The sequence below is a fragment of the Columba livia genome, chromosome 15, assembly GCF_036013475.1.
Source record: "Columba livia isolate bColLiv1 breed racing homer chromosome 15, bColLiv1.pat.W.v2, whole genome shotgun sequence".
Taxonomy (NCBI): domain Eukaryota; kingdom Metazoa; phylum Chordata; class Aves; order Columbiformes; family Columbidae; genus Columba; species Columba livia.
In genome coordinates, this window is record NC_088616.1 from 9,924,266 (window position 1) to 9,949,691 (window position 25,426).

The window sequence follows — 25,426 nt, forward strand, 5'->3', positions numbered from 1 at the left end:
TGCACACTCATCTGTAAATTTGCCCAGCTGCTGCAGCCTCTGACAGCCAGAGATAACCGCAGAGACTATCTGCACATAAATTGATTGACTCCATTGCCACAAGCACCCAGTGTGTTTAAGTTTGTCCACAGGTACTCACAGTAACTCTATGGAACCAGCAGACAGAGCACAAGATAGAGTCCCTTGTTCTTCTGGAGCTGCATCCAGAGACAGAATAAGCAGCCCCAGAGCACCCCACACAACACATTTTTAGGCAACTGAATGAACCCAGTATACATACCCTTTCAAAAGGGGATTTTAAAAAGTGCAATATTGCCAGTCTTTTTCTTGCAGAGTCATCCTGGAAATTGGTCTCTGGTACAAAGTGGCCAAGTGGAACAACCAGGGAAAAAAATAAAAAGGAATGCTCACATTTCAGGTTTTTTCCCCACTCACGTGCTTTGCTGCTTTCCAATTTTTTTTTTCCACTAACTCCTGCTTTTTTTATAATCTGTAAGTATTTAAATTAGTGAATCCTAGATCTGACTCCCCAGTAACATTTGTATAGCGCAGCTCAGTTGAAGAGACTTCACGTTTCACATGTGCAATCTTCAAGCCCAATCCAAACCCAGATCATAAACCCATGGGATCTCACACGATCACAGCCCTGCCAAGTACAAGATTCTCCTTCCTTAAGGATTAATACTCTGCATGGGACAGACAGAGGAGGGGATGTGGAGCACCAGACAGTGACTGCAAAACTGAGAATCACAGTGGAGCAGAGCAGTCTCATTTTTTTCCCCCCTTTGCATTCAGTGATCACATTTACTGAGAGTGTAGTCACTGCAACATTTGACTGCTTTCTTCCTCGTCTTCAAAAACCAAACACACACCAAAACAAAAGTAACAGACAACAAAATCACAGTCAAAGAAAACCAGCAATATCTATTTATTTTCAACATAACAAGTTACATAATTTCTTGTGGCTCTGATTTGCAAGAGAAGGAAACATGAAAATTAAGGCTATTATTTCCCCTAAAAAAAAAATAAAAATCTAAAGACAGCATCCAAGCAACTCCCATTGTAATTGAATCGAATTCTCTTCATGTATTCAGAGGTACAAGGCTGAAGCCAGACTCCCAGAACCTCCTATTGCCAATGAAAGCAAAGAACACTGTGGGTTTTCAGAACCGGGTTTTTGGACTGGTTCCATCTACTTTTAAAGTGCATGGTTTGTAGAAGAATACATGTGGAAAAAAACCCTGTATTTGTCTTCTTCTGAAACACTATGTCTCACTCCAAGTCAGAAACCTTGTTTTAGACAGGCACAGAATTAAAATAATATTGTCATAAATATTATAGTAAGTTCAAGTTTCCACACAGTTCTTGAATTCCGGAACATCAATGGCTGTCCTGTTTGTCACAGGCTAGTGGTGTTCTCTATTGCTGAAGTAACAGGCCAAGTCAACATATTATTTCCAAATACTTCAGAAATTACATACAAGAAAAAAGTGTAAGAGTGGAAGGGTAATTTTCCTAGAATTAAAAAATGCAAAAGCTAATAGATGAATTTCTGTTGTTTCTGCCCATATAAACAAACTCAATGGAGTCAGATTTCTACCCACACAAACACATCCTTTGGCCCTATTCACTTACTGGTCTCATACCCCTCCATGCTAAAACTCTGCAGATTACAAACTCTGCCACTTACTACTTTTTCCCAACTAGTTCACACCAAGCTTCTAATTCAGAGTATTCCTTACATCACATCTGCACTGTACTCATTCACTTCTTCTATACTTATGCACCATCAAGGGCTTTCACGCTATCTGCTTCTGAAGCTCCTTCCTGCTGCTCCACTGTATTCTATTGGCATCATCACAAAATGACCATGCCATCTAATCCTTCCACAGAATGAAGAAATACCTAATAGCTCGCATGAAATAATATGTAAGTAGAAATAAAATTTCACAAGGCACAAGTTGAGCCTGAACAGGAATTTGTTTCCAGGGCAACCATGGCTGGTTTTCATTAGATGCTCAATCTTTCATAAGGCAGTTGCATAACAGCACAAAACTAGAACTTTTCCTTATGTAGAACATCACAGGGTTCTTCCGCCAAGAAAGCATCATGGAAATTCCTGCCCCCGCAAATACTCACTGGGATAAAAGAACAATAACCAACTGATGCATGCTACAGCCAAGCTGAAAACATTTGTCTGTACACTTGAGGTTTATCCTACTGAAATCAGTTTGCATGGTTCCAACCTTCAAGAAGCTTAGAAAAAGAACTTACGAACACCACAGATTAATAACAAAATCTCCCCATAGAATATAGACAAATCAGAACAAGTTTTAGTGCTTACATTTGGGGTGGACTCTTTACAATACAAAAATGGCAATATCCCAACCAGGAATGTACTAAGGGAAGTACTGAGTATAGTTTCCTCCCAGTTAAGATGTATATAATATTAGCTCCGATTTTTTGCACTCTAAGTCTTCCTGAGCCAGGTCTTCTACAAAAAGAGACAAAAATCTAACTGTATGGAGACATTATCTATACAAATTCCCACCCAGGAGTGTGCTCTTAAAGGAAAGGGGCAGGGAAGGGGGATTGTGGAGGGTGAAAGTGCAGATGGCGACCTCCAGATCCCGGTCTGATTTGGAAGGTAATAGGTGTCCAGGAGTCAGGGGTGGGCTGTGTTCCCAGGAGACTGAAGACTCCGCTCCTGTCAGAGCAGCACTGAAACCCACAGTCGCGTTTGAAGTATCATCACGGGTAAATATGATGCCAGAGTCCATTCTCCAAACTGATGTATTTTACATCAGTATGAATTACCTCTCTAAAGAACACAAAATCTACCCACAGACTTCTGCTACATAGATATAGAGGAAGACATTGATTCAACAATTATAAAAAAAAAAAATAGGTTAAAATACCCTTGCTTACTATCACTTCAAGCATCTAATACTTGCTGTTACATGAGATACATTTATTAGTAATATTGCAGGTATCTAATACTTGCCATTAGAAAACAGTAAAAATTAATCTATGGCTGAAATTTTACTTTTCATTCTTGAATGCTCTAGAAGGGCCACATCCAGATGGAATTGGTGCCTTGTTAGCAAAAGATCCAAAGAAACTAAGTGCAAGCAATTTTCTTGGCCTTGGTGGCATTGTAGACTTCTCTCTTTAGTTACCAGCTGACCACGAGTCATAAACAAATTTTGCTGCTACTGTATCTTCAACTGCCATCCCTGAAAAAGAATTGAAGTCACCTTCAAAGAGTTCATCATCTGTACAAAATCATTTAGCTTCAGAAGGGAACAGAAGGACTCAGGATATGACTTAACTAGACAGGAACAGGAATCAGTTCCCATCCCAAACACCTACAGTGTTACACTCAAAGTTTATAGCCATCATGTAACTGTTAGCTATGCTATATGAAGTTAATGTAATAGTGTGAATCTAATTTTCAGTGTTCACATAACAACGTGGCCCTTTCAGACCTCTTTCCCCCAGACATCAACTCCAGCCCTACAGTACACTGCCCCACTGTCTGTAGGTCAGACAGGCTCCAGGGGCAGGACAGCAGGACATTTGGGTTAGAGCAGTATTAATAAACACTGCAGTCATGTGTTGAATGATCGTGAAATGGAAAATGTAATTCTTCCTATTGTTTGTTTGCTTTACTATCACTTCTCATTACATCAGTCCTGCTACATAAATAAAAAGGGAAATAAGGGAAAATGCAAATCACAGTCTAGTTTCTTCTAGACAGTGCATTGCCACAGCAGCTTTGAAGATGATCAGCAGCTTTCCCACGCATGGGGGACATCATAAATAACAAGGCATTGTTTTCTGCGAGACTTGTACACAGGAGGGGTTGTTCTTACCCAGCGATTTAAACACTGTTGTTTTCTCAGGCAGGGCTGGTTTCGTACCCTTCACTACCTCTCCCAGCTCAGCAAAAATCTCTGCCTGTAAAACAAATACACATTTATACAAAAACCCATAATATCCATACATGAGTTAAGAGAAAAACTTTTTTCCTGAGTGACTTCAAAAGAAAGAACTGCTCCAGTTCTGCTGTCCCAGAACTGATTCCTTTCCATGTTGAAGCAGATCAGTATTCAGAGAAACAATACAGAAAATGGACAGAAATCACAGAGAAATGGTTTTCAGACTTTCCTCAGTCAGTCACAGTGGACAGCTTGTTACTTATCCAACAGAACAGTGGGTTCCACACACCTGACTGTATTTGGACCTCTTATGTTAAACCTCAATAAGGGAGACCATATTTGTTCTACACAAACATTAAGAGAAAAAAAACACCCAAACCAAAGCAGAATCTATTAAACCTAAAAGAGTCCTTGCCATCAGATTTCTGTAGATCACTGACTGCTTAGCTTCTGTCACTCATTCTCTAGAGGTCTGACATGTGTCAATCGCACTGAAATGTTATGGGAATAAAGTTGCAGGTTTTAAAAAATAGATTTGAAAAATATTTAACATAAGTAATAAACAGTGCAGCAAACATAGGTCCTTCAAAACCAATACTTTGCTATTGTACACAAAGGCCAGTGCTGAAAACATGCTACTCGTTGATACAGACATCACATGGTTTTGGCATAAATATATAGAAGCCTCAATATGAAACCAGTTTGTCTTTCAGCCTGCTAATTTGCAGAAAGCATTATAACTACATCTGATGCTCTAAAAAGTTTCAGTGCAGCACATCATCAGTACCAACTCATTTTAAACACAAGCCAATTGCCATAAAAACAAAGTCCATAATTTAAGAAAGTCTTACTCCTGATAATATAACATCTCCCGATTCTGTAAGAGCAGCCTCTCTGGAATCCACAAACAGAATGGAATTCTTCATCAGTTCATCGTCCAGTTCTCTCCAGTCTGGTCTGCTTGCTCCAACAGCTAAGACAACAAAACTGATCAACTTGGGAGGAATAATTAAAACAAATTCAAACCATGTTCTGTCCAAAAGACATGTGTGACGTGATAATGGACATTATTGTGGAAATGTAAGATACCAACAATCTGAAATACAAACCATATGATGTTAGCATTGGAGACATGTTGATCAACAGAACACAAAAAAAAGCCCAACCCAAAACCAGGATGTGCCTAAGCAACCGGGAACAAACCTCAACCTGGCCTCAGCTGTAATGCTGACATATATATGACCTGCTTCTATAAGGCACTAACCCCCTGAACTTCCACTGAACTCCTTCAAGGATGATATTAGATCCAACCCTTCACATTACAGCACATTAAAACATACAGCATCCTTGACCTCTAGCCAGGCAGACACTGCTGCCGATGAGTCTTGTGTTCCCCGTAAGCACAGTCAGAACTGGCAATGATTGGCCTTTGCATTTCAACCTGCTGAAGCATTAAACTGCAGCTCTTCATGAAGCAGAAGTGAGTCTTTGCTGGCACCATTTCCACCTCTTTGGTCCACCGGCCAAACTGCTCCTTCCAAATAACACTGACAGAGAAGGGGAGGTAGCTCTGCTTAGCCCTTCATCATCTCATATCAATACAAGAAATGTAAAGATTTGTGTAACTATATCTAGATACAAAACAAACAAACCTTTGCTAGGAGCCTTGAAAATGACATGAATAAATAAGTGACATAATTACTCTGTTCTGCTTATAGAAGACAACATTAGAATAAACTTTGATCGTTTGGTGATGCAACTCAGGGAAGATCAGACTACAAACCTTCTGCAGACAAACATTAACCTCTTTCTGCAACTGCCAAATTAACAGGGTTTTGTTGCTTTTAAATTTTAAACAGAGTTTACTAACACCTAATACAGCTCCTCTAAAACATTCAATATTTGATTTGTCAGAAGAATACCCTTGTCAGCAGACTCTGGGTAGCTGAGGCATAAGAAAATAATCTCCTTTTGTCTGTTACCTTTTGTACCCTTGTCTCTCATCAGATCATTACCAAATGCCCTGAATTTTGTAGTCCTTTCATTTGATCCAGACTGTGTTTGTTATGTGTCTATAGAGAAAAGATCGCAAGACTACTTCAATTACCCTGAACAACTAAGAACCAAAGTATTGTGCAGCAAAAACTTGCACGCGCAGAGAGCTCCATGTTACTAATTGGGATTTTTAAACCTATAGCCTTCTATTATTTCCTTGAAACTGTAAAAGCAGTACAAATTGAGCAGGTTTTGGATTTTTACTTATCAGGAGAAAAGGAAAACAAATCAAGGAGCTTAAATTTTAAAATATAACAAGACCATTATCAACTTGCAATGGGCTAAAGCTGTTATGCTGTAGTCAAATGTTTTTTAAAAGTGTCCAACTGTATATGGAATAATAAATTCCATGTTGCTTGAATGCCTCTTCAAACAGCATGAATGCCTCAATAGAGAGAAAAAAAGAGCAAAGGAAGGAGAGGAGGTTTTGTGCATGTGTCGCCTCAGCGACTGTAGACCTTAATTGATTTTGTTGTACTTCTGGCTTCCGTGCCATAACACAGACAACAACATTCAATGACAAAGGACTAAACTGAGTTTGAAAAATTGGTAGGATGCTGCTGGAATGTGGGACCTTTCTTTAAATTGTTCCCTTTGACAAGACGCTTTTGTCTTGTTACCATGTCATTGGGAAAGTGCACTAGGTCATCTGAATCAGACCCACAATTAATAAAATAAACAAATGTGGGCATGTCCAGAGACTCCAAACAATAGTGTGGCAACATCATTACAAGGCAGGCAAAAAAAAGTGTGCCCCAAATCTCACCATAATTAGAGGTCAACTTGTGAAGTTCTTAACTCAGTTATTGCATCTTTTTAATTCAAAAAAAGATCAGCTCAAAAAGGACCAGAGGAGCTTAGAAAATAGGGAAAAAAAACCCACAAACATGACAACTACCAGAGAAACAGCAGGATGAGCAGTAACCACTCGTTTGTATTTTTTTATGGGTTATTTAAATGGAGAGCAAGGTGAGCATCAAGTGACAGCATGGTAGCAAAGATGATGGACCACTAGGGAAAAAGTGCATCCCAGGCCCCAGCAAACACCCAGTGCTGGAATGTGCAGGAGTTCTGGCTCTAGACAAGCAGGAAGACAAGGCTGTGAAAAGTGGTCCTCACTAAAGGGGAGAAGTCAAAAATGGAAAGCACATTCATTCTGAGAAGCACGGAGGATTGCTTTTCAACAGTTGTTGATGCTAAACAATACAACAATAGATTATTTAAACAATGAGAACATAGCATACCATTAATGTGGGCACCTGGTTTTACCCAGTCTCCCAATAAAATTGGTGTTGTTGCCATAGTGACTGTTATAATGACATCAGCCCCACTAACTGCCTCCTGCGCAGAAGAGCAGACCCGCACCGGACCATTGACTGAACTGGCAAACTTCACCGCTTTCTCTTTGGTGCGATTCCATATCCTGACCTTCCAGGAAAGAAAAGACAAACTGATTACCTTGGAGAATATCCTCCTTGCTGAAACAGAACAGTTTTCAATAGATAAGTTTTCAGTAGATAATTACACATATCTTACACACGGGAGTTTTATCCCTTTATGTTCTTGTCATACAAGTGACTACATTTCACGTGTGTGCAGCTACATTTGAACGACTGTTTTGTGATGCCAGAATAAAATCTCCTTGTGAGGTATATTTATAAAATACAGATATTTCCAATAAATATGTTTAAGGGAAAGTCAGAGAAAGCTCATCCAAGTATGGAATACGCAGGATTTTCTCACACAGAGAAAAAGCTATCTGACACCTGACTTTGTTTCCAACCATTTTTGCTTGAAGACCAACATTTGAGAAAAAAATTCTACAGCTGTTCAGAGTATTCTTGGATTCTATAAAAACAGAATCAAAATATGAGTAAACCCTTATCTTCATTTGCTGTAATATGGTTTATTTGTATTAAGTTATCCTGAAACACAATATAGAAAAATAAATGTATCCTGTTAAGATGGGTCCATTACCTCTTTAAAAGAGAACAGCTCCGTGAAGATATCATAATGGCTATATGCTTGAACACCAGCTCCCAAAATGCACAGCACTTCTGCAAAAGCTGGCATTAATAACTGAACAGTATCAAAAGAAAAAGGACCAATATATTAACAGATCTGACAAATACATATCAAAATAATATAAAATAAAGCCGGACTAAGGATACTTTCAATCAAAATCATAACGTTTTAAATGCAAAAGCTATATTAACATAAAACAATATCAAATTACCACTATATATATATTTTTTAAAAACACAAAAGCTAGTGTCAATAGCACCAAAACACATCTTGGCTTGAATCCTGTTTTGAATTGTCTGACTCTTGATATTCAGACTTAACATGCAAGAGCATGAGTCAATCCTGGGACCTCAGCACACTCTAATATTAGCATCATGTATAACACCTCAGTGACTAATTAAGTGTAAAACCATAGTGTTGATGTTCTGCACTGGCTGAAAACAGGGCTCATAATCCCGAAAGCTATCAGTTCCGAAAGCGGTAGCTGTGAGGGTAAAGTGGTCCTGGTAGACCCATACTAAACTTCTTTTTCAATTCAGCCATAAATCATACCACAAGCATATCCTGTCATTGTAAGAGCCATAAGGTATATGCATCAGACATTGTAAAAATAGGGTTGGTTCTAAAGAACCAATATTAAAATTCAGTTCTATGGTTGCTTTTGGTTTTTCTGGTTTAGTTCTTGCCTGTGATTCACCAGTACTTGGCAGAGGGGAAGAGAGGGCTGCTGGAGTCCAGCCCTAAGCTGCCCTGTGTCTTGTTTACGCATTTGCTGTGGCCACTTGCTTCTGTATAAAAAGCTTTAGAATTGTCTAGCCTCTCAACACTTATTCTGCTGCAAATAAATTGAAAAAAATCTCATTGATCCCATTTTTCAGTAACAGGAACTCTTTTTCATGCTCCTTTCAAAGACTCTGAAGCACTGATTTCAAAAGTCCCTTATATAAAAGCATGGGTCTTTGAAAAACAAATGCCACAAAGAGGACAAGATGACAACTATGACCTAAACTCAAACACTCCTGAAAGTTTCCCAAAACTGCAGACGACAATGAAAGATCTGATCTTGAAGCCCCTTCAGCAGCCAAGCTCCTTTGAGGCCAGCAGAGCCCTGACTGTGCAAAAACTGTCAGAACTGCCCAAGTACAGAATGACTGAGATGAATGAGGTCCTATAACCTCATGTCCGAGGAATCCATTGTAAAGTATTCTGTCCATTGGACCAGGGAAAGCTCTGGGGACAGGTTCTTCACTCCAATTTGATGCCAGTTTAGCTCTGTTGCAATGGAGAGAGTCACACTGGCATGAAGACTGCCACTAACGAAGCGGTGAGATCAGCCTTCAATCTGCTGCAAAGCCAATGGGTGAAAAACAGAAGTATTATTCAGCTCTGGGCCTCTTCACATGGCTTTGTTCTCTGAGGTGAAGACTATAACTCTGCTGTGCAATGGACGGTGACTTGCTCTCTTCCCACTATTAGCAAGCCAGCCAAATATGGTTTAAAAAAAGTAATTAAAAATGAACAATTTCCAACTGAAATTGAAATGATGTAATGCAACATATAGCAACATACACCTCACCTGTCTTCAGACACTGAAGATTATGGCTGTACTCAGGGACAGTCACCTGGACATTGTCCAGTGACAACAGAGAAACTGACAAACAGACACTTCTGGACAAGCCATCCATCTGTCCTGGGCACCATGTACCTTAAGAGGACCCACACTGCCCCCAGAAATGGGCCTTTTTCCTCTTTCTCCAGGTCCAGTACAACCCATCTGTCCTGCTCCAAGAGTAGAAAACTTATATCTAAACAAAACTGAATTTATGACCACAGCTGCACCACCCAAAGCCACAAAGGAGCACATTAAGATAATCACAAAATAAATAAAATTACAGAGGAAGACACCTCAGTAAATTCTGAGAAAGGCGTGCAGAAGAAGCCACAAAGACCTAGCTCAGATTCCTTCCCAATCACATGCAAAGTGTTAAAGTCAGACACGACTCACTCAATCAAAACAGAAAATCGCACATTTAAATTTTGCCTGAAGATACATATGTTATCATAAATCCAACTTAAAATTCTATTTGATGAAAACGTACATGCACTGAAAGCAGTTTACATCATTCCCACTAATTATTTTATATATAACACCACAAACTGACTCTGGATACCTTGGTAGCGATTGCAGAAACTGCAGCAGTTCGTTTTGCTGTAATGACACTGCCATCTAGGATCTTAAAGAATAAAAAAAAGTTCAAACAGACTGAAATTAACACCGAAAATGTGAGTAAATATCAAACATTTCATCCAATATATGAATTACGTGCTATTACAAATCACAGATAATAATCTAAAAATTGGCAATTACTGTTAGAGCAACCACAAAATGTATAAAATCACATGTTTAAATTGGGCAGGTTCTCTATCCTGGTTCTTCCATGTCATTCCACCAGCAGAAATGGAGCTAAAACCAGTTAGAGCTGAGCCACCGCTAACTGTGACACTGTGCTCCAGCACCTGGCAGCCCTGCACAGTCTCGGTCTGTAGAACGGGATGACAGGGACACCTGGAATGCCTTCAATGTGCATCACACACAGCAAGACACCCCACCCTCAGTGTGTATTAGCTATTGTGTACAAATGAATTAATGGGCCTAAAAAGCTGATATGTTTTCTGATACAGTTTAGGAACAAAAGTCCAATATAGTTTTTTTGACCAGTTTTGGCCCTTTAATAATCGTTATTATTATAGTGTAATGAAAATGGTCAATATTCTTAAAAAAAAAAATCTCAAATTTTTTAAATAAACAAACAAATCAGACTCTGAATACCACTCCCTGTTATACCAATTGCAAATTTCTAGATTTAAGATTATTCAAGATCAAGTATTTATTCAGGGAAGTGGGATTTTTTTTCCTTTCAAATGCAAGATAAACTTCCTGATTATTTCTCTCTTCCAGTCACCCTAGAAGCCAACAGATCCTCTTCACAAGTAGCAGTAAAGAGCAGACAGAGCACGGTTTAACACAAACAAAAGATATACTGCTTTAGGCCAAATCCTCATTTGGCACAAACACACTTTCATTGATGATGTAGGTAAATTCAGACCAATTTACACCAGCTCCAGCTTGTAAGGATCAGAAGGGAGACCTGACAGAATGCAAACAGAGGAGAACACAGAAGCAGGCGAGAAACTCACAGCTTTTAAGGAACCATTTCTGGGGTCAAATAAGAGGATAGTCGCTTGGTGGGAAGGGACTGAGGAATCCTTCATGTGTTCGTAAAAAGTCACCAGCTTGGTTGTCAGCGCATCATCCACGGCACTGTAGGCGGGCATGACGCCCAGGTACCTTGGCAGAGAATGACTTGTGTTACTAACAGACCCCCCATGGGAGCCTACAGCCACCGGAGCAGTCACCGTCCAACGGCTGCTGACCAGATAATCAGTAACTCGGTGCCAATGACCTTTCCTAACGCTGTAATTTCTCTCATCCCTTCCCTTCCCTTCCCCACCGCAGGTCCGCTCCCCGTTGCCGCTACCCCCGTTCCTCGCTCCCCAGGGGCCGCGCCTCCTCCCGCCGGGACCATCCGCCCCCCGTCCCGCCGCGGGGCTCCGCCAGCCCGCCCCGCAGCCCTGCTCCCGCCTCACCCGCCGTGCGGCTGCACCGGCACCACGGCGCGCACGGGCTGCACGACGCCTCCCGCCGCGCCGGCCGAGAAGTTGGCCAGGGCGGTCTCCAGCGCCGGGAGCAGCAGGCTGGCCCGGTGCAGGTGCTTCTCCACCTCCTCGGCGCCGATGAAGACGGGGGGAGTCGAGCCCATGGCGAGCACCAGCCGGACGAGACGGAGCAGCGGCACCGCGTACCAGCCAGCGCCGCCGCTAAGTACCCGGCGGGGCGCCCCCGCCCCCCGTCCCGGCCCCGCTGTCGCCCGCCCCGCGGCGGCACCGCCCCGCGGACCACCCCGCACCCCCACTGCGAGCCGCCGGGCTCCCAGCTGCCCTCACGGGCATGGCGGACACCACCCCCCGATCGCTGAGCGCCGTGTGGCGGCTTCAGATGAGCTCCGGCGCCCCGGGAACAGCCGCGACCCCTCAGGCCCCGCCGGTCGCCGCAGCCGCCCTTCCTCAGGCACCGCGGGACGGGAAGGCGGCTGCGAACGCCACGAAGTGGGTCTGCCGGGACACATTTGCGGTTCAGCACAGCCCGGAGGCACCACCCGGACCCCGCACCCCGGGCGAGCCGCAGAGCCCCGGTGACCGGCCGGCGGGGGCGCTCTGCGCATGCGCACAGCCGCCAGGTGTCGCTCTACCCTCAAGGCGTGATTGCAAGCACGAGCAGTAGAGTTCGGGCATTCGCTCGCTAGAAAGTCAAAGCGGCGCAGAGCGCGCCGGGAAGGCAGAGTCTTCCTCCGGACAGCCATCTTGTTCTCCTCGCCAGGGCCGAGCCGAGGGGCGCGGGAGGATGAAGGGATTCCCGATGGTCGCGCGTTCCCTCTCGGTGCGGGTGACCTGGAGGCGTTGTGCGCGGTGGGGGAGAGGCATAGGCGGCGGTGACAGCGGCTGTCCGGGCCCTGGGGGCTGTGGGCGGGCCTGACCTCAGCCAGCCCCGGGCGGTGAGCCGGGCCGGCGGGCGGTGGGCGGGCGGTCCAGTGGCTGCGTTCGTGCCTGTGGGGCTGTCAGTGAGGGCCTTGGTGGGGGTCAAGGCCGGGGTCGATCGGGCTAGGCGGGTGGCGGAGCGGGGCGGAGGGGCTGAAGGTCAGACAGGCCGCGGGCCCGGCCCGGGGCGAGCTGTGCGCAGCTGCCTGGCTGGGAGCTCCGGCGGGGCGAGGGGTCCCCGGGGGCATCACCCGCGGCCTCTCCCGGCAGCGACGGGGAGGCAGGGCAGCCCGTACGGCCGGAGAGCGGGCGGGAGCGGGCTCCAAGGGGATCCTTGCTCGCTGGGGAAGCTTCAGCTGTTTGTGGCAAGGTGGTGCCCTTGGCAGTGGGGGGCTGGCTCGGCCCGGAGCGCGCAGAGTTCTGGGGCTGCTGCAAACTGTGATTCTCTGCTGGAAATATGCTCTGGAGTAGGGTGGCAAATGACTTTTGAAGCACAGTATGTTTGTGAGTCAATTTTAGATGTGCACTAGCCATTCCTAAATAAGTAGGCTTGGAAGTTAAAATTCAAATCACAGAATCATTTCAGTTGGAAGAGACCCTCAGGATCATCAAGGCCAACCACGACATAACTCCAGCACTAAACTGTGTCCCTAAGAACCTCGTCTAAAGGCCTTTTAAACCCCTCCAGGGATAGTGACTCCACTGCCCTGGGCAGCCTGTTCCAGTGCCTGACAACTCTTTCCATGAAGAATTTTTTCCTAATATCCAATCTAAACCTCCCTTTGTTCAACCATTTACTCTTGTCATATCACTTGCTACTTGGGAGAATACAAACCAGGATGTGGTGGCAGAAGAAAGGAGTCTTTCCTTGACTCATACATCGAACAGAGTCTGTGGCAAAGCAAGCGGAATTATGGCATTGGTATCCCTACAGCTGAGTGCAGCGGTGTTTCTGTTGCTTAGTTTTTAGTTTGAGATGTAAGGGGATGATGTTATTGGTTTTTTTAATGTGAAAAGAATAATAATAAATGAATATACTTGACAAGAATAAGAAACTTCAAAAAAAGGTGTGAGGGATTTGAAATCAATAGTCTTGTCACTTTTGTCACCAGCTGCTGGAGGGAAGGCTCTTGTGATGTTCATCTCTTCCATTTGAAGGCCAGCTTCTGGTTATTACTTTGCAGCCTGGGGATTTGCGTCCGTGTCACAGAATCACAGAATCGACTGGGTTGGAAAAGACCTCAGAGATCATCGAGTCCAACCCTTGGTCCAACTCTAGTCCGTTTGCTAGATCATGGCACTAAGTGCCATGTCCAATCTCAGTTTAAAAACCTCCAGGGACGGCGAGTCCACCACCTCCCTGGGCAGCCATTCCAATGCCTGACCACTCTCTCTGTAAAGAATTTCTTTCTAATATCCAGCCTAAATTTCCCCTGGTAGAGTTTAAGCCCATGCCCCCTTGTCCTATTGCTGACTGCCTGGGAGAAGAGACCAATCTCCACCTGGCTATAACTTCCCTTCAGGTAGTTCTAGAGAGTGATGAGGTCACCTCTAAGCCTCCTCTTCTCCAGACTAAACAAGCCCAGCTCCCTCAGCCTCTCCCCATAGGTCTTATGTTCAAGTCCCTTCACCAGTTGTGTTGCTCTTCTCTGGACCCGCTCCAGCACTTCAGTGTTTTTCCTCTTTGTACACAGCAGACAGTGTGGGTAGTTTGAGGTTCTGAGGGGTGACTGTAGGAGTTGAACTGCCTACACCTAATAAATTAGAAGGTTATCTCCAAAGCTGTGTTCTGCATATGTGGATTGCTGTAGCAGTTTGTTCAGTTAATTGCTGTACAGTGGTCTAACAGACTATAGTATCAGGTAGAGATTATTTTCCTACTGTGCTTGAACATCCTAGAGACCTCTTATAAGTTGTTGCACAGGTTCAAACAGTGGTGTAAACAGGAATTGCAAGGGAATCACTGTTATTACTCTGGGGCTTGAAGTTGTTCATTGTATTTGTGCTTTAAAATTAGTTGTTTTTTCAGTATGTAATGGGATATGTCATGAACTAATTCAGGAAATCCATTCTCTTCCAGAAGAGACTTTACTCACTTAAAGTAGCTCCTAAAGTTGCAACCTCAAAAACTGCAGAACGAGTGAAATTATCTCCAGCATCTGAGGATCTTGAGGTCAGTATCAATACTGGGGTTTTTTCCCTTTCCTTTTATTTTATTTTTGAAACTCTGCCAAAGCAGAACTGTGACAGTACTTCCAGTGGGTGACTAAACCTTTTTTTTTCTTTAACACAGATCACAAAATTACCAAATGGCTTAATTATTGCATCTCTGGAAAACTTTTCTCCAGCTTCAAGAATTGGTGTGTTTATAAAAGCAGGCAGCAGATATGAAACCACTGGTAACTTGGGAACTGCTCACTTGCTTCGTCTTGCATCTAATTTGGTAGGTGTTTATTCTCTTTGTTACGATGTTCGCAGTAGATGAAATGGTGGCAGGTTTATGATTGCAGAAAGAAATGATATGGTAAAATTTAATGTAAGAGATGTTATAAATTGGAAAACAATGTACATTGATTCTTGGTTAGTGTAGGAGAAATGTCATTATTTCCTGGAAGACAGGAAGTGATGCTTATTTAGAATTATGCTCTCCAGTGGTGTCTTAAGCTACACACACACATATATTTATAAAACTATGCATGTAACTGATTTTATTTTAGCCACAGTAAAAACTAATTTGGGTGGCAGATACAAGCTAAATTTTATGTGTGTTTTGAATATTTCTGCGTAGTTTCTCTTACTACTGCCATCAAGATATTTTAAACTTGTTTTTCCTTCTGATGTCTATGTTCAGTTATACAAGATGCTGTGGGGGCAGATACATATCATCAGGTTTAAGAAAGAATCAAATTCATTGACAGCAGGTGCTTAAACAGTTGCTAAAGGGAATAACTGCTGTAGGTACTGGAGGAAAACCATTGAATGGGTTGTGGGATGTTGTATTTAAACAGCCTCTTCTGTTGCCACTGTCAGGTACAGAACGCTGGGCTGGATGTCGTGTGGGTGTGACCTGCTGTGTCTGTTCCCCATGTTCCTGTTGCTCTTGGTTGCTGTCTGGCTCTGGCTGCAGATGTAAACGCGGCCTCTTCCACACCAGCCAGGCTGTGATCGTTAGAGCTTCCCAGTGCCACTGACGTACCTTTGCTGTTGCATGGCCTCAATCCACATCAGTTTCAGGCAGAAAAAGGAAAAAATAACATCCCAGTGGCTTATTACTTCCTTCCCAACTGCTGGCCAAAATTATTTCCCTCGACAGCTGTGAGCATAACAGTATGTGTGGGCATTCTTTACCCTGGTTTTGTCAAGCTTATCTAATTCAGACAATCCTATTAAATGTCCAGGCAAACCTGGGTCATTCTAGAATGAGGCTGGGGAGCAAATATCTGAGCAATTATGGTGGAAAATCAGAAAGGATGACGAAGTGATCAGGAGTAGGGATGCAGTAAGCTGGCTCAACTTTTCAAAATAGCCTCTGTATAAATAAACAGATACTGTTTCAAATTTGCCTGAGCACTGAACAACCTCAGGCAAATATGTCCTTAAAATAGCCAGAATTTTAAGTTGCCTTTTTTTTTTTTTTTTAATAGACTACTAAAGGAGCATCTTCTTTCCGGATTACTCGTGGCATTGAAGCTGTTGGGGGTAGCCTAAGGTTTGTAACCACGTACAAAGATAATCTGTCTTGGTAAAATGCAAACAAGATGAATGACTAAAGGAAACAAAACAATAACCATAAGGGTCTGTAGGTGGATAAGCTAAGTGTAGAAATGGTACTTGAATGGTGAATGTTGACAAGGAATGTCTTTTGTACTTCTTGTTCTATTAAGGTTCAAGAGTGCACCCGTGATTTGTATTTTAGAAATATCATTCAGTTAACAAAATCTAAATGTTGTGTACCTGGAAGAAATATTTTGTCCTGAAAGCTTAATGTTCTTGCTGCCTTTTCAGGCTTCAAGATTAAACTTCCCAAAGTCAATAGATTTATTTTTTCCTCCGTCTTTCATGAATAGAGACCACTCATCATACTGCAGCTTTGGGAATAATTCAGGCAGGAGTTGGCTTTTGTGATGTCGGAGTTCAAACCCTAGAAAACAAGCCTAAGAGAAATAAGAGAGAGATCTTGCTGTGCCTGCTTTCTTGTAATGTATCTTGAAATCATCCAGTAAGATTGTTTTATACAGAATTTGGTTAAAATAAATAACTTGAGATTCTACCCCTTTTTGTTCCCATTAATCACAAATGTGTTGAAGCAACTGGAAAAGACCAACTATGTTTTCTACCTCAAAAAAATAATTTCTAAATTGCATTGTTTAATACATACACACATTTTTCATCAAGTTTTGTTATTCAGCTTTATTCGTTGTTTCACCTTGAATTATTGTGTTATCTTAGATTCTGATGGTCACAAGATGCTTGTTATTACTTGAATACTTAAGAGATGAGTTTTAGTTATGTCTCTTCCTGCTGTGTGTGTATATGATCACTCCTTTAAACAGTCATCTCAAGCAGATTTAAGCTTAACTAGACGTTCTAGTCAGTATCTTGCTGATTAATTAAATCAATGGGGAATATGTGTGAAAATCCGGTTCTGTGTTCTCTTCTAAAACGGATTTTGTATTTTTTCCTTATTTAGTGTATACTCAACGAGAGAGAAAATGACTTACTCTATTGAATGCCTGCGTAACTATGTGTAGGTATCTAGATATGCTGTAAACTGAATTACTGCATTCTTTACAAACTGCTCTGTAGCAGAGACTTATCATTTTACAGGGTAGGAGTAACACTTATTTTCATGTCTTTGTAATAAATCAGTAAATTACTGTATTAATATTTGGCTTCTGTATCATGTTACTAAGCATACAAATGCTGCAGAACCGAAGTTGAGTTCTCATACTTTGTACAGCATTGCTAATAACAACTCTGGCTTGAGTGATATAATTTGTTGTTAATGTGTTGCTTATGGATTATTCTGAATTGCCTATTGCATTTAATGCCTTTGTAACTTTTTAAATCTAGTGATACAGTAATGGAGTACCTTCTGAACGTCACCACAGCACCAGAGTTCAGACCGTGGGAAGTGACTGAACTTCAGCCACAACTAAAAGTTGACAAAGCAATTGCATTTCAGAATCCTCAAGTTGGTAAGTGTATTTTCTGATCCACTTCATTAACTTCATGGGAGTTTCTTCAAGATGAAAAACTTTGGAAATAATAGGGTTTCCCTTTTGCTGTGTTACGTGACCATTTAATGTTTCAGCTTTTCCCATTGGTAGGTGTGGTCTTTCTGTTGTTACAAAACTTTTTTCTATAAATCCACAAGTTTTTCCAGCCTGTGTATAACAATCATTAGGAAGGAACATGCTGAGGACAGGGTATACCATTCTCCTTGACAGCTTCCATTTTTCCTGGTTTTTCCTCCAAAGAATGTGCCAGTCATTACTATTGTTGACAATATATTTGCAGCAGCTCGTGTTCTGAAAATAGTATTTAGGTGTTACTCATTGATACGGAAACAGTATTCTACAAAAGACTTTTTGAATTTGTATGGTTATTTTCGTATAAAAGCAATATGTATTTTCATTACATTGAAAACGGATTCTAGTTCTAGGTTTATAAATTGAGGTTCATAAAAGCAGACACAAAGCCTCAGCCAAGCCTATTCCACTGTATCTTGTGTTACTTAACTCTAGTCATCCAAGTTTCCCTACGTAGTTCTGCACAATAAACATGGTTTGTACTACTCTGTGAAGCGTGCTCACCTTCATAACCCATTAAAGGTGTCAACACAACGCTGGGCTTTGGAAAATGCCCGGCTTATATTGAAGCGCTACTATTTTTTAAATCGGAATCGAGAACAGTCTTTGTTTTCTAAACATGTATCAACTATGGATTCATTTCATAGTAAGTTAATATTTTCAGTTACATTCAGTTACATACAGAATCAGAACTATGAAGAAAGGAGTGTCATCTTTCTCTTGAAAATCTTTTGAGAATATCGAATAGAAATGAGTACTACTGGATTCAGGAAAAAAATAATGAGAAGGGAATTAAAGACATGAGCATCCTTCATCTGAATGGGGAGATGGATGAGACATCACACAAAACCACAAATAGTATTTTAAACAGCCAGTTCTTTCTCAAGCTCAAGAACAAAGGATGCGTACAGTGGAGATGATGATAATTCTAAACCTAATTAAAAAGGTGTTTGGGTTTGTTGTTGTTTTCTACTGCTCCGCCTCCCCTGAACACTGATTACATTTATAGCTTGCTGTTGAGGCCAGAAAGGGTTGAGCATATGCAAGTGTTGGTTTTAATAAGTTACAAAAAAATAGAATGCCTCAGACCAGATGCTGTTGCCTGAGGATTTGGATGAAAATTGCACATGTATTGGATTATTTCAACCTGCTTGTGCTCCTTAAAGTGGACCACAGCTCTGTTGCACTGGGTAACATTAGTTTCGTTCACGATCTTCATTAACAGTGTCTTTTATGTTAATCATCATCACTGAAACTTTGTTTCTCTTAGGAGTGCTTGAAAACTTGCATGCTGCAGCTTATAAGAATGCTCTGGCAAACCCTCTGTATTGTCCAGATTATGCAATTGGAAAAATTACTTCTGAGCAGGTAGGAATATTTATGTTGTGTTATAAGTCTGTTTCAATTTCTTCATCAAGGGTAGATGAGAGAGAAGTTTAATTTGGCAAATATACAGTCAGTATTTGCTATCATGTTAGTCTGGTGTTTAAATATTTTATTTCTGTGTAGCTTTTAATATTGGGTACAGAATTCATGTTCACAGTTAGAAAGGTGGTTAATGTCAGTGGCTTCTTGTTGATAGGATGGCTGTTAATAAGACGCAAGTGTTCTTGTATAAAAGGGTTTTGTAGTTGTCACTGGAAGAATGTGCAAAATGCTGTTCTATGGACAGTTCCTTTTGGGAGCATTGGAGTTTGCTGCATTAAGAAGTATAAGGCTGAACAGTGGATGTCAGAAACACACTTCCCATTTTTGTACTTTATACAAGCACCCTAAAATGTGAATTTACTGTTGCAGCTTCACCATTTTGTACAGAACAATTTCACAAGTGCAAGAATGGCTCTTGTAGGAATAGGTATGTATGTTCGTTAATGGACACTGCAATTTATAAAGGAAAACTACTGTAGAATTTTGAGTGTTCTGTAGAAATAAAATGTTACAGTATACTTACAACACTTTTACGTAGCAGCTGTAGCTTTTCAATGACATTACATCAGTTGGAATAAACTATTGTATTGCAGGTGTAAAGCACTCTGACTTGAAGCAAATTGCAGAGCACTTTCTAAATATCCGGAGTGGAGCTGGTATTTCTAGTGCAAAGGCTGTCTATCGAGGGGGTAAGTATGTATCTTGTATGTGTTCTGAATGACTGCTTTTGTGATTATTATAAATATAGCATTATTCAAAGTTGCAGCTGAAAACTACAGTTGCATGAAGTGCTAGTTCAGAGGCATTTCCTGTCTAAGTAGAGGATTATTCCCTCCATGGAAAGTTCTGGAGTAAAATTTAACCCATATCTCCAACAAAGCTTTAATGGCAAGATCATTTAGTCTTAGAAGTGAAAAACAAGCTAACATCTGGTTTTTCTTGGCTTTTTTGGGGAGATTCCCTTAAGAATCCATTCTAAACTGTCTAGAAGTGGTGGTGGGCTTTCTTTTTAACGATGATCTGTTCGAATGTCATCTTTCATAAAAGACAAAGCAATGCTTAGCTCTTTTAGAGCAGCATCTTGTACTAATACCAATAGCTATTCTTTAGTGAAGGTATCAGATCGCTCTGTAAATAAAGGGGAAAGAAGTTTCCAACATTTCATATTTGACTGGAATAACTTCAGTTTCTATGAAACAGGGTAAATATTCTTATGAACAAAAGGTACACAACTTTTCTGGATGTTTATTATCTGAAGACTCACTGAGTTTTATTGTCTCATACTATTTGTGGTTTAGGATCAGGTTCAAATAAAGCATAGTAAGGTACTTGGGCTCGTGCTTGCAGGAAAATTTTTGAATGTAAAGGACTTTTTTGAATGATTTCTTCAAAAGGCTATCTATATAGCGTACTAGGTGTCTAGCATACATATGTAATTTTAATAAGAGTTAGGAATAACCTGTAAGGATTGTCAGTATAAAGGGGGCCAATGATTGGAAGCTACAGTGTGACCTACAGCCTACAAACAGCTTCTTGCTGTTTTCCTGAGTGAACATGCAATAACGTCACACCCTGGCTTTCTCTCTCATGGAACCAACTCCTGGCTAGAAATCTTGCCCTTCCATACCTCTGAATGTACAGTAGTTTCTAACTGAATGCTGCATTGCCTTTTATTCTGTTGCATTTTTAGGAGAAATCAGGGAACAGAATGGTGATAGCCTTGTCCACGCTGCTGTTGTGACTGAAGGAGCTGCTGTTGGAAGTGCAGAAGCGAATGCGTTCAGTGTTCTTCAGCATGTTTTAGGGGCTGGACCCCTTATCAAGAGGGGAAGCAACGTTACCAGCAAACTGTCACAGGGTATTGCTAAAGCAACTACCCAGCCATTTGATGTAAGTTCAAAGGCTTACTGCACTCTAATATTCTAAATAAAATGTATGCCATCCTTTGAGAGGTTACCACCTCCAGTGAGAATCATTATTAGTTCATTCTTGCACAAGTTATAGTATTTCAGAGAAGGCCTTCCAGTGTGAGATTCCTCTGCACACGTGGAATTTAGCTTCCCGAATTCCAGTATTTTACATCCATATAGTATTTTCCTGTGCTTTATACTGAGTTGTTCTGATACTTGAAACAATAATATTAATAATAATTTTTGTTTTGCAGGCTTCTGCATTTAATGTTAATTACTCTGATTCTGGGCTCTTTGGGTTTTATACCATATCCCAGGCTGCAAATGCTGGGGAGGTGAGTTACTGATTAGAATTTAAGTATTAACACTTTAACCCTCCAACTAGTGTTTTGGTTTGAGATAATGACTGATTCATCTGAAAAAAGTCAATTAATCTGGTTTCTTGTATAAGAATGCTGCACATTCTGTTGCGATTTAACTCTGCAACCTGGGAATGAGACTCTTTCTGGGAAGTACCAATGCCTAATATGAACTAGAGCTAGTAAAATACCTTGAATTGCTGCTTGTAATTGCTGATTTATGTGTGTAAGCCAAAGTGTATCATGAGGAACATGCTGGCTCTTGAAGCTGGCAGAACTGAATCCTCTCATGATAAACGGTGAGACCATGCAAATTAACATTGTCTTGCAATTTAAATCCACACTGTATTTTGTATCTTGCTTTGGCATTTGTTACAGTGGGTTTAGTTTTGTTCTAAAGCTGTTCGGCATTGAGTTCAGGCTAACAATCCGAACACTGTCAGCTGCTCTTCCCTGAAGTTTTTAAGGTGTCAGATAAGAGAAAAAACATGTTGAAATTTAATTCTGGAAAAAGCCTTAAATTATTTTAATTTTCCTCAGGTCATTAAAGCTGCTATGAACCAGATAAAGGCAGTTGCTCAGGGCGGCGTCACCAATGACGATATCACAACGGCAAAGTGAGTAAAGAACTGTCTTGTGTCTTGTAAAGCGAAGTTTCTTAACATGTAGCTACTTGTCAAACAGGCTATTCTTTACAGCAGAGCATATCATTGTGCTCTAATTATTTCTGTGGGGAATTGCTCTCTTTCCTGCATTAAAACTGACACACTGTCAATACTCTTTTTTTCAAAGCTCAACTGATTCGCTGCTAAAGGTATTTCCTCCTAAAAACTTGTTAGAAGCATTAAGGTTTTCTGAAAACTGTTCCAGTGTAAGAAATTAGCAATATCAGCAGATGCTGTCATTTTAATCATACTGTGTAGTACTAAGATGTATTTAAATTAGAATCCTAAATTGCGTTATTTAGATAATTCCCTTTTGGTTGCACTGCCGCAATTCCCGAAACAATTATATTAAGCAATCTTCTGCATCCTCAAAGTAACAAGGGTCTGCAAGCGTAAAGCACTGAATTAGTGATGTTACTTCCAAGTGCTCAAAATACATGTCCCTGGGAGTACCTGAGATGGGGGAAAATTACTCTTAGAGATGCAGTAATATCAACAAAGTTTTAGAGTTTCTAATTTGTAGAGGGTTTTGCACATTAGTTTGTGCTTGATCTCCAAGTAGTATTAAACTGCGCTGAGCTTTTAAAACTGTGGTTGTGCAATATAACAATATAGTAGAGATTCACTCAAGTAGAAAAATGAAAATATTGTCTGTTGTGTATATAAAATATGTACAAGACTCCACATAAAGCTTGATTATACAAAACATGTTAACCTAGACGTGATTGGTTGTGCTTTAGTCACTAGTAGCTAAATGGCCTATTCTGGATCTTTGTATTTAGCATTATTAGTTGACGGGGGGTTGTGGTTTTCTTTCTTTTTTTCTTTAAAGAAGCTGCCTAGTATGAGGGAGTTACACAGAGTGCTGCGCCCGCTTGGTTTTGGTTGGTTTTTCTGGTTTTGTTTGTTCAGGTTTTTGTTTCAGGTTCTTTGGGTTTGTTTGAGGTTTTTGTTGGTTGGTTGGTTGGTTTGGTTGGGGTTTTTTTAGTTTCCTTTCTGGAATGCCTTCGCATATTTTCTGTATTGCTCTTTTTCCTTTAGTGACAAAAAACCCCCCCAAAACTCCTAATTCAGGGTCAGTGATATTTGCAGAGCCTTGCAATTCAGTCAAAAATACTAAACTAGTTAATCATATTCTGTTGTAATAAACCATTTTCTTCTGTTTTGACAGAACATGGAACAATTGCATAAGGAACCCAACCATTTACATTAACTGCTTCTTTGTCACTTAGAGCAAAATTGTTCTGCATACATCTGCCCTTGATGAGAAACAGGAATTAATTTTAAACCTAATTTTTAAACTTGGATATTAGTTTGTCTAATTCCTGAGCTAGAGATCTGACTGTGGGGGGTGGTAGATCATTCCAAGGCAGTAAGCGTTCAAGTACCCTGTTGTTTTCATGCTTGGACAGTTTGTGGTGCCTCTTTCCTAACTACAGAACCCTTCCATATTTGAAAAGGAAAACATTTCAAAATGGAGAGGAGTCTTAAAGCACAAAAAACTCATTGTACTCATGGGGATAGTGGGGAAGGTAATAGCAGGACTTGATGCTCACTCATCCTTAATGCTTTGTTTGATGGCAGGAATCAGCTGAAAGCCACGTATTTGATGTCAGTGGAGAGTGCAGAAGGGTTACTGAATGAAATTGGCTCCGAGTCCTTGGTTTCTGGCACACACACATCACCATCTGTTGTTGCTCAAAAAATCGACTCCGTAACCAGTGCTGATGTTGTGAATGTAAGTATGTGTCAGCGTCTACAGGTGTTCCTTAATCACTGTGTAAGGTTGTTTTATACAAAACTGGTGCTCATTTATGTGTGTTTGTAAACACAGATATCCACTGTCTTTAAAAAAAGCAACTCATTTACAAATCCCAGCTGGCTATCTCTTGATGCCTTTACTTTTAACAGAAGACTCTTTAATCCAATACACTGTAAAACTAGTGTAGCTGGGAGTATGTCAAATTCTCATCTACCTCACTTAAATTTACCAAAACTGCCAACTAGTATTCATGGAAAACCTGATGTTAGTTCCAGTGCAGACACTCCTGTGTCAAAGCTTTTGGGTTTCCCAAGTCTAGAACATTCAGTGGACTTAATAAAACAAGTAGGCTTTCAATGATAAATGTACATAACTGCATCACTATTGCAAATTATGTTGTTGCTTATACTTGAAGCAAACTTCAAACAGAAATCCATCAGAGAAATTCTAAGATAGGGGCTGTGAATAAACAGTTTTCTATTGATTTCTGTTGCAGTAGCAACTAGCAATAGCTCTAGTAATAAGGAGAGTTCCACTGTATCTTGCACTGTAATAATTATTCTAGGAGTAACCATTCTCAAAGAGTTCAAGCCTTTTATATCCCACTGTCATTCTGCCATTCCTGTTTAGATTATAAAGGAACAAGGAGCTGGATTAGAAGCCAGTAAATGTAGACAGCAAAAGGAAAAGTGTTTACTTGATGATGTACTATAGAAGGGTTGGGATTTGTCATTTATTTTAATAACTTGAAGCTGAGGCTATGAGCAGCAAGATAAATTCTTTTGTAGTGAATAATTCCTTATATTCATCTTTCTGATTTATTTTCAGGCTGCAAAGAAGTTTGTCAATGGGAAGAAATCCATGGCAGCTAGTGGGGATTTGGGAAATACTCCTTTCCTTGATGAGTTGTAAAAACATAAACCAGGATGTGGATTCAAGATGGACCTGAACTCTAAGTCACCTATATTCTAAATAAATTACTACTAACGTGTTATTTATGAATTCAGTTCTTCCAGAAAATTAATCTGGAGTAATTGTGGGCTTGCACTTATCAAATAAAGTGCTGGGTTCATACATTTTGTGCTAAGTTTTTTCCCATTGAAAATGGCATTGAAAATGCTGATAAGTCTGGCTCTGTACAGTGAATGTAAAACTACTACTACAGTGGAAAAATAAGGTGAATTTTAGTTGATGTAAAAAAAGGATATATCAGAAATTGTGATGCAGACAAATACTGTAATTGCCACTAGTTGTCCATGCATTCAGGGAAAATTCTTGATAAACTGCACCATCCTTATATCAAGCAAACGAAGAAATTTACCTTCAAACAGAGATTAATATGTTAGACTTCAGAGCTTGCAGCTGCTGCCTCT

General features: G+C 40.8%; 2 protein-coding genes across 2 annotated transcripts; one reads left to right on the plus strand and one right to left on the minus strand.

Annotated features, from left to right (window-relative positions):
• Positions 1-898: 898 nt before the first annotated feature.
• Positions 899-12,158, minus strand: CRYM (crystallin mu). Its single transcript, XM_065031081.1, has 8 exons — positions 11,670-12,158; positions 11,220-11,370; positions 10,193-10,255; positions 7,974-8,075; positions 7,241-7,424; positions 4,793-4,914; positions 3,876-3,960; positions 899-3,236 (listed from the first exon to the last, which is right to left on the minus strand). Exons 1-8 carry the CDS (start codon positions 11,840-11,842, stop codon positions 3,172-3,174), a joined length of 945 nt encoding a protein of 314 aa, XP_064887153.1. The 5' UTR covers positions 11,843-12,158; the 3' UTR covers positions 899-3,171.
• Positions 12,159-12,313: 155 nt separating this feature from the next.
• Positions 12,314-25,129, plus strand: LOC102090658 (cytochrome b-c1 complex subunit 2, mitochondrial). Its single transcript, XM_005505687.4, has 14 exons — positions 12,314-12,519; positions 14,698-14,790; positions 14,911-15,060; positions 16,262-16,326; positions 17,308-17,364; positions 17,691-17,815; positions 19,200-19,297; positions 19,727-19,784; positions 19,951-20,046; positions 21,048-21,247; positions 21,522-21,602; positions 22,167-22,243; positions 23,876-24,029; positions 24,882-25,129. The coding sequence occupies exons 1-14, from the start codon at positions 12,484-12,486 to the stop codon at positions 24,963-24,965; spliced, it is 1,374 nt and encodes a 457-aa protein (XP_005505744.1). The 5' UTR covers positions 12,314-12,483; the 3' UTR covers positions 24,966-25,129.
• Positions 25,130-25,426: the final 297 nt, after the last annotated feature.